General features: G+C 34.4%; 1 protein-coding gene across 1 annotated transcript; it reads right to left on the reverse strand.

Annotated features, from left to right (window-relative positions):
- Nucleotides 1–324: 324 nt before the first annotated feature.
- Nucleotides 325–1421, reverse strand: LOC142336223 (mannose-P-dolichol utilization defect 1 protein homolog). The gene has a single exon (XM_075384897.1). It carries the CDS (start codon nucleotides 1389–1391, stop codon nucleotides 687–689), a length of 705 nt encoding a protein of 234 aa, XP_075241012.1. The 5' UTR covers nucleotides 1392–1421; the 3' UTR covers nucleotides 325–686.
- Nucleotides 1422–10152: the final 8731 nt, after the last annotated feature.

Below are 10152 nucleotides of genomic sequence, written 5' to 3' on the forward strand. Positions count from 1 at the left end.
TTATAAGTAATCGCTGTAGTTGAATGAAGGCAAAATTTTTACTGCAGTTTTATGGCATACTACGCTGTTTTCTTAGAAGTGATAGGATCATAGTCCTTTTTTCGTGCAGTGACTTGGATTACGCATAGCTTGTACTTAACTTGCCTGATTAAGAAATAAATACAAATTGTCACGAGGTACTCCAGTCATCAGAAGCTATCATTCGATAGAAAGCTTCGTTATAAATCTCGTAGAGTAGCACAAGAATGAAAACATTGCACCAGAATCATAGACCGCGGCATGAAATGTCAAGAGTTGCCTAGAGGTTGCGAAACCAAGAAAAAGTCAGCTTGAGGAAACTTTGTTTCTTTACGCTAGATTAGTTAACTTCCAGATAGCTATTACTTACCACTGCCAATAACTACATGAGGATTATATATTATTACAAATGACAGAAATCTGTAACGCCATTATTTACATACATTAAATGATGGCCATTTGAAAGATTAAATTAAATTGAGTGATTAGGAGAAAAGCAGAGTAGATCTACCAAATAGCCAAGTTTTGGAATCTGGTTTCCTTTCAAACGGTCGAAACATCGAACATGATAATCAGACATCATTAACATATAAAACGACTACAACTTATACTGTCACTTCCAAAGTATTTCAGTCCCATGATTTTCGAATGAGCACCAGGAGTTTGTTCTAATCAGTTTTAACTCGCTGAGAATTAGAGTACATTAGAATCTGCAAACAAATAACTCCATTTAAGAATGCGCCTACTGAGTACGAGAATACGAGTTGACTATCGTTCGTTTCCTGAATGGAGGTGAAAATTCTAGCCAGACATCCTGCGAAGAGTAGGAACATGGTTATTATGGACAACTGTCCCGTACTCTTGTTTTTCAAATTGGTCATGATTTGAGATCCCCTCGAGCAGATAACTACAAATATGTTTAGACTGTTAAACAGTTGGAGGAATCGAATGGGGATCACCCCTGAACACAGCAAGATAAGCATAAAAACGCATGTTATTGAAAACCCAGCCGCCTGTGATGGCTTCTTAGCGTACATGACACATAAATGTGCAATGGCCACTGTTTGTATGAAATTGAAGAGGGAATCTCCGTAAGCACTGAAGGGGTACTGTGCAATAAAACAGTATGACAAATTGGCAGAATAAGTGAGAATGTCTAAGAATTGTGAGAAGAAACTGACGCCTTCTGCGTTACCCGCATTCACGATTTTCAGTATTTGAGGAACTTTCACTACACACGAGGCAACCACAATTGCATAACCCAGACACTTACTGATCACTTCTTTGGCACAGTCCACATCCAAGAAATTGTGCTGAATAAAATAATTGAAAGCGCACTCTGGTGATATCAAATAGAGTGCTAATTTCTCCATGGCAAAACCTGAAAATTTTAACTCGACGTATTGTTAAAATGCCAGCTATCGCAAAGTTACTAGCATACTCTTTCAATAAAGTAAAAATATGATTGATCGGAGGGAGTCAGCAGATTGACAGCTAACATGTAGCGAAGTACACTGAATATAGGCAGAAAAACATCAAGAAGCAGCAGCAGCAGAAGAAGAACTAATTTATCTTTTGTATCATAAACACAAACTGACAGTACGACAGGAAACAAATACAATTGATACTCGGAAAGGACATCAAGAAAAAAGAAACAGGTTTTATTCACCATTAGCGACATTAGCAAGGAAATAAGGAAATGCTGTGAGCTAAATCCATTAATTGTGAATTCAAAACAGTTAAAGCTTAGCTTTGATGCTCTCCCATGACCTCAACCGCTTTATGACCTCAACCAGGTCAGACCTGCGTGAAGTCAATCGTTAAAAGGACGACGCAGTCAGAGTAGAGTCAGTCGCAGGCGAAAGAAATACCTCTGTGTGTAACAGATAAGGAAACGAACCCAAACTCAGTCAAAAACAGTACTAGTCTCAACAATTGAATACAACGATTTTTTTGTTCCCACCCCTCTTGAGGGGGGGGGAGGAACTATATACTCAAATGGGTTTTTTTTTGTTGTCAATTTTGGCCGATCGATATATTCATCGTAGAGTTGAGACTGGTATCATTAGAAAGCTTGTCCAGCGTAGAATATGGAATTAAAAAGATTTTTTTGATTTTCGTTTTTGACAGGGAGATATCGAGGTTTAAACTTTCGAGAAAATAGAGTGAATTCCGTTGATTTCTTTCACATTTTTTCGGAATTTTTGACTAAAATTTCGCCAATTTTAATAAAATTTAATAAAATTTTCAGAAAAATGTTGTTGATTTTACGTTTAAAGACAGAATATACTGTCAGCTATTTTCATTGAATTTTTTTATCTTAAATTCCGGCTAAATGTTTCACAAAATTCAGACTTTTTCATCAAAAACAGCACGAAATAAGTTTCTTTAGTCCACTTTGATTAAATTTGCAGGAAGTACACACCCAAACACCACTAACACAATCTCTGTAGACTCAAAAAAGGGCTAATTCCACTTCAACTTCCGTTGAGAGTGCTCTGTAAATAAAACTTTGCCATTTTTGCTGACTTTATTGGTTGATTTTCAAAAACGCAGCATTTATATTTGATTTTTTAACTAACAAAATATCTATATCAATGACATTCTAAAAATTAAATATTCCTAATGGACAATCAGCATTAGCAGGACTAGTTCTGTACCAACCTTAGACCGTTACAATCCAAAAATAATTCGGATTGTCTTCAGTCGGTTTTTTAATTAAAAAAATTCGATTTTTTTATATTAATTAAATAACAGAAAATATCAAATCAAAGCTCACTAGTGATAGGTCCTATTGACTTCCTAGTTAACTCAAAATTAATTTATCTAGTTGATTGCTTGAAAGCTTATGGTCGTTTTGACTTTTAAAATATTTGATATTTAAATAATAAATGGCTTATTGAACTTTGCCTCTATTTTTCTCTTAATTTGGTCATTTTGTAGCTTGGTGTCAGCAATCAAAGAGTGCTCCTTCTTTCTGCTGAATTCAAATTTAGTCTTTATTGCGGTTTTATGCCTTAAGTTATGGTGTTCTGGCTTTGATACTACTAGATTACAATTTTTTTTAATTTTTAGGTATTTGACGATTTTTCATGTTTTGTCAAATTATCACGTTATTGTCATTTCTTATATCACATTTTTCGCGTTCAAAATAACGCGCAATTGATAATATTTAAATCCTTAAAGATATAGATTGTGGTTCTTTACCGCTTCGACAGTACTTTCTCGAAGAATTTAATTGAATTTATAATTTTGTCTTTAACTGTCGGTTTTACTTTGTCTTTTTAGTCGTATTTAATTTCCTGTACAATGGCCCGGTTTGATTGTCTTTTCCTGGAAGAGTAAATGAGCCGATGTTCTGATATTAGAAGATAGATAATGGCTTTCATGACTTTGAAAACATTTGTTTTTCCAATTGAAAAAAAAAAACATTTCAGCTTCGCAATTTTGTTCCTTTTATTGTCCGTTTGTTACCTGGTCTCGTTAATTAAAGGTTAAAGATGACATTATTTTTGTCAAGGGAAGGTGTAAAAAGGGATTGGTGTCAAAAATCCAATGTTTTTAAAGAATTCGTTATGCCTTCACTGGCTTCGACAAGGGTTTTTCACAAAACAAATGAATTTTTGATTTTTGTCATATTTGACGTTCTTTTTGTAGACGTAAGACATACTCTGGATAATTGCAGGTCTGAAGGGTTTCCTTTGGAAGAATGGACGAACATATTCAAATTTTTCATTTTGTAATTAATGGCTTTTATGTCTTTGGAAACAAATTTTTTTCGAAAAGACAAGTATACATAATTTTTCATTTTTTTTCTTTTTTGTCTAATTGTTGCTTATTTTCGATGAAGAGCCGCCACATAATTCATTATCCCTGTTCGACGAAGGTGCAATCGAACATATTTTGGGGGCCAAAGTATGACTTTACGTCTTCCAAAGAATTTTCTGGCAAGTTTTAATTGATTTTTAGTTTGTTGTCTGTTTGTTGTTCTTTTTGTAACTGCATATAAAATTGAATACCAAGAGTTCTGAATTCCTTTCTATAGAAGCATTGGTAATTGTTAACCTATGGGATATTTTATTTGATTCCTAATGCTTTTCATTACATTGGAATTAATTGTTTTTTTTAAAAAGAAAATTCAGCAACCTAATTAGCTAACTTTAAAGTTTCTGTTCTTTTTTGTCTAATTGTTACCAAGCTTTATTATGAACTGGTGAATAACCAGTTGTTCTGGTGAATTACAAGTTATTTTGTTTATTTTCAGTTTTATCTGACGCTATTTTGGCTTTGTTATTAAGTTTCGTTTTTTAAAACGGACATAAACTTTTTGATGTAATTAAAGTTTGTTGTTGTTGTTTGATTTTGCCGTTCGTCTTCGCTCGCTTTCTTAATATCGGCATATCTCATCAATCTAATGCATCATTTTTACTCCACTGAGTTTTTTGCTTTGGAGGCTATCTTTTCGTTCATACACCAGTTTTTTTTTGAAAAATACTTGAATTTTTTGTCTTTTTCCATCCGTTTCTCATTTGGTAGACAATTATGCCAAAATTGTGGATGAGCGGGGTCGGAACCTTATGTGCGATCGCACATTACCGAGCCGCCTTGTTTGGATCTTCTCCCTTCGTGCTTAACGCTTAGTGGGTGCATGTTAATTGCGCTCCAAGACCCACGTGCCATATTTTAGAAAATGATTTACTATGTAATGACACCAGCTCTGTGACTGAGGTGGTCCATAACTTTGCGGGGGGGTTCACAAACGGAAAAGATCCAATTTTCTATAAAGACGAAAAACTTTGATAACAAACCAGAGGCTCACAGCTAAAGCTGTAAACCTTTAACCCAAATACTGACCGCTGTTTTAATGTTAAAAAGCACACTTAGTGCAAAGTCTTTAAAAAGGTCAAAAAATTCAAAATTCAGCTTTTTTACGAATTTTATTTTAAACATTTAAACAGAAATGACGCACGAAGCCGTAGAAACCTTTCATTGAAACAAAAACAAACAAAAATCAGCCTCACCCTCGCAATTGCATCGCGGCTGGTAAGAAAAGCTGCTACAGTCTCGAAATTACTTCTCAGCAATTGAAAAATTAACGCATAAAAATGGTCTGGAAGCAACCTCCACAGCTGACAACTAAAAGCGATAGTTTTCTGGACACAGTTTAATTCAATTGTCAATCATTGAACTGATTAACAAATTGCAAATAGTGCAAAGCAATGGATGACGCAATCATCTCATCGGATTTTTTAAAACCCAGGAATTGGTGCTGCCATTTCTTCTAAGATGTTTTGACGTATTGCGCAGATTTTTAAAACAGGATGATCAGGGTGAGGTGCGGCCTCAAAATATATTTCACTTTTACTTACGTGTAGTGCACGTTACGTGTAGTGCAGACAAATTAAAAGTGAAAAGGTCACTTTTCAACGTTAAATTTTAAAATTGTTATCATTATTATATGGCTTTGCTGTATTTCTAAAGCTAAATGACACGAAAAAACGCAGTGAGTTCAGCAAATTTTTTTGGTTCTCTTTTCTATCTCGTTTGTCTGAGTGGAGACACGTTAACTTTTTTATAGCTTACGAGATACCTGTTATGTAGCTTTAAAGATAGATGTGACGGGTTTCAATAGCTTAGACACCGAAGACAATTGTCACCGTAAGCGTTATTAAAATCCCGCAAGGGTTTTTGTTAGCTCACAAAGTAACTTAATCGCAGCTTTCAAGTAGAGGCTTATTTTATGGAAGATATAAAAACACAGCTGACATATTGTCATCCGCGATAGCTTTCGTGGACATGCCATGCCGTCTCAAGATTATAAAACAGAACAAAAAAAAATTTCTTTAATAATTGCTCAGATGTTAAATTTTGATTAAGAATAGTTATAACTTGTTACCGCTTCAATTAGGTGCTCTCAAATAACCTTCAATTAGAATGACACACACTCACTTGACATTATCTCCTTGAATTAAGAAAAGTAAATTTGAGAGGTTGTCATTTTTGAGAGTGAGGTAAACCAAAAATAAACCAAAACCAAAAAATAATAAACCAAAAAACTCGCTCAATGACTTTATGTATGCAATTCAGTCAAAACTGCATGAACGAAAGAAAAGCAGATTAGGGAATAAGGGAAAAAATCCGGATCTGATTTTCTTGCATGCTACGCCTTTAGTCTTATGTGGTCTATCCTAATGAGGTCTCAGCAATTAATTTACCGGTTTTCCTCTGTCAACTATTTTTAAACATTTGAACAAATTGAATTGTTAACATTGATTTAACTAACATTTAATCTAACAAAAACCTGATGAGAGTATTATTTTCTATTTAGGTCTCAGTCGCAAATTATGCGGTTTAATTATATGAAACACTGTTTTGTTGACTATCTTCCTTTCGGGGGCTGGAGCCAAGCCAATTTTCCGCCGTTATGATTTATTGCAAGGTTATTGCAAGGTTGCAAATTTGATTCCAAAGACGCAGAATTTGAACGCAGATAAAACTAGCGTACCAAAATCTAATTTTTTTCTTTGCTTAAGCCTGAAGAATCAAAGAAGATTGCCGTGATCAATAACTTCAATAATGTCAGCAATAATTGTTACTTCTGTAATAGTTCTCCCATTTTGTGAAAACAGTTGCATTTTATCTATCTGGATTAAGTTTCTTAGTCGCCGTCATAATTACCTTGTAACTAAGAACAATTTCAAAAAATACAGAAAATTTTTAGTGAGTCTGGAAACTATTTTATAAAATAATCAGGACTTCACTTTCTTAACGGAATCAAGAATCGCAATAAATCTTTCTATTAAAAATTGAGTTCATACTTTTAATCATATCACACAATTTCGGCCATTATTACAAAAATGATAAGGTCGATCAAAAGACTTTAAAACAAAAAACGCATGTATCTATGATTTCCATTATACGCCGATTCAGAATAAACCGATTGGAGCATTTTTAGCAAGGAGTAGGAAATTTCTTCGTGAAAGATAAATGGATTACGTGTTACGTGACGTTCAGAGAATTTTGTGCAGAAAAAGGCAACTAGTGTTATCTTATGAATGCAAGCTTTCAGATATTTGTATGGAGTAGAATATTGCTACCTAACTAGAGAAAAATACATCTTGAACAATTTTGGTCTAAAACTAATAATGCTTAGGTTGCTTAAAAAACAGGACAAATCGGTTATGAGCATTTGCGCATTATGTTTCGCACCATGAAACTTTTAAAATTATGTTTAGCAAAGAAAAATTGAAGCGATTTCTGCATTATTTCTGCGTTATGCACACAAACACTGAAAAACAGGCCATTTAGGTCAGAATAATTATTAATGTTGAAAAACCAGAAACCTAGAGTTGCAAGAGAACAAACAACATGTCAACTTTTTGGAAGTTTATTTCATTCACCGTACTCCGTCCTTTATTATTGGAAATTCACAAGTATTCACAGGCTTAAAGAAAGATCAGAGAATTCATGATTAAACATTTAATTAGAAAGATCAGAGAATTCATGATTAAACATTTAATTCTTTCTCAAGTGCATAAAACATTTGGACCAAAAACAGAAATATAAGAAACGAGATAAAACTTTTTGAACTTCTATTAAATCTTTCAATCAACCTGCAATCAAATTGAGCTAAAAAGAAATGGAACGCTTCGTTAAACCAAAAATTGATAAATGACCAAGGCAAAATCCAAAACTTATCACTGCATCGGTGTAGTAAAAAGAAATAACACTAACTAAACTATGATCATAAATTCTCAGCAACCATTAAAAATTTTCTTCGAAACTAACAGTAGTGTTGTATTTCGTACTATTATCTTAAGAAAAACTTGCTAGTACCAATTTTAATTTTGAAAATTCCACCAACCGCTCTGATGACCCAAAAAATGAAGAAACAAATTTTATGAAAACTGAAACTGTCCATATAACTCCATTTTCAGACAGTAGAAACTTATCCACAACATTTGCATCTGTGGACACAATCTTATAGAATATATTTCTCTACTCGAAAAAATTAACGGACGAGAAATTAAAGAATTCTGAATCTTGAGGATTATAGAAAACAATCGAAAGTCTCTCCGGGGACAATTTTCTCAGACATGCAAAAATGCAACTTTAATTGTTTCTCTAAAGAATTTTTAATTTTCTTCAGATAAACTAAAGTTTTAATCATGAAGTCTGTAGAATTGCCAAATCTTTCGGCCGATTGCATCAAGGTGCAATTCTAATGGAGAGTATGTTGCTGTTCCTCACTCGTGCTCCTCGCACTCTTGTGTCAGTTGCTCTTTTGGTGCACCTTATGGAAGCCTCTTGTCGCCATCTTTGTTCTCTTGGTCGTTATCAGCAACTTAAAACAACTCCGCTTGTCACCCCCCTTGTACTGTATAGAATAACCGCTGATTGTTACATCACACTGGTGGCTACAATTGCGCACTCTTCTCCTCGGAGGCATACGGTATCTCGACAGCCGCACGTCTGGTATAAGCTTAAAAAACAGGACAAGTCGGTTATTAGCATTTGCGCATTATGTTTCGCACCATGAAACTTTTAAAATTATGTTTAGCAAAGAAAAATTGAAGCGATTTCTGCATTATTTCTGCGTTATGCACACAAACACTGAAAAACAGGCCATTTAGGTCAGAATAATTATTAATGTTGAAAAACCAGAAACCTAGAGTTGCAAGAGAACAAACAACATGTCAACTTTTTGGAAGTTTATTTCATTCACCGTACTCCGTCCTTTATTATTGAAAATTCACAAGTATTCACAGGCTTAAAGAAAGATCAGAGAATTCATGACTAAACATTTAATTCTTTCTCAAGTGCATAAAACATTCGGACCAAAAACAGAAATATAAGAAACGAGATAAAAACTTTTTGAACTTCTATTAAATCTTTCAATCAACCTGCAATCAAATTGAGCTAAAAAGAAATGGAACGCTTCGTTAAACCAAAAATTGATAAATGACCAAGGCAAAATCCAAAACTTATCACTGCATCGGTGTAGTAAAAAGAAATAACACTAACTAAACTATGATCATAAATTCTCAGCAACCATTAAAAACGCATTACCAAAAGTATTTTAAACAAGATAAATCAACGAAATTTTCAATAAAAAAACTGAGAAAATATTCGTCAAAGTTGTCTATAAAACTCTGTTGGAAACATGGACGTTAAATAATTTGCAAAAGGGTCAAAGAATTTTTGACGTATCACAAAATCAAAATACTTACTACCTAACGTTTTCTTCGAAACTAACAGTAGTGTTGTATTTCGTACTATTATCTTAAGAAAAACTTGCTAGTACCAATTTTAATTTTGAAAATTCCACCAACCGGTCTGATGACCCAAAAAATGAAGAAACAAATTTTATGAAAACTGAAACTGTCCATATAACTCCATTTTCAGACAGTAGAAACTTATCCACAACATTTGCATCTCTGGACACAATCTTATAGAATATATTTCTACTCGAAAAAATTAACGGACGAGAAATTAAAGAATTCTGAAGCTTGAGGATTATAGAAAACAATCGAAAGTCTCTCCGGGGACAATTTTCTCAGACATGCAAAAATGCAACTTTAATTGTTTCTCTAACGAATTTTTAATTTTCTTCAGATATACTAAAGTTTTAATCATGAAGTCTGTAGAATTGCCAAATCTTTCGGCCGATTGCATCGAGGTGTAATTCTAATGGAGAGTATGTTGCTGTTCCTCACTCGTGCTCCTCGCACTCTTGTGTCAGTTGCTCTTTTGGTGCACCTTATGGAAGCCTCTTGTCGCCTTCTTTGTTCTCTTGGTCGTTATCAGCAACTTAAAACAACTCCGCTTGTCACCCCCTTGTACTGTATAGAATAACCGCTGATTGTTACATCACACTGGTGGCTACAATTGCACACTCTTCTCCTCGGAGGCATACGGTATCTCGACAGCCGCACGTCTGGTATAAGCTTGTGAAGGTCAACTACCTGGCTCTGATCAAAAGATCAATAACCTGCCCTCAGGTCATCTCTGCCGTGCTGTCCCGTCACTGCTTACCTCGATTCCACCTCTTACTCTTCGGTATCTCTTTCACTCTGCACTCTCTTGTGTGCACCGAGCATTTTGTCTGTACAGCCCAAAGCTACCTACTTGCTT

The sequence above is a fragment of the Convolutriloba macropyga genome, chromosome 3 (genome assembly GCF_964194025.1).
Source record: "Convolutriloba macropyga chromosome 3, txConMacr16.3, whole genome shotgun sequence".
NCBI classification, from domain to species: domain Eukaryota; kingdom Metazoa; phylum Xenacoelomorpha; order Acoela; family Convolutidae; genus Convolutriloba; species Convolutriloba macropyga.

What these genes read in the sequence shown, in the direction of transcription:
- LOC142336223 (XM_075384897.1), bottom strand. Translation starts at nt 1,391, where the DNA reads ATGGAGAAATTAGCACTCTATTTGATATCACCAGAGTGCGCTTTCAAT.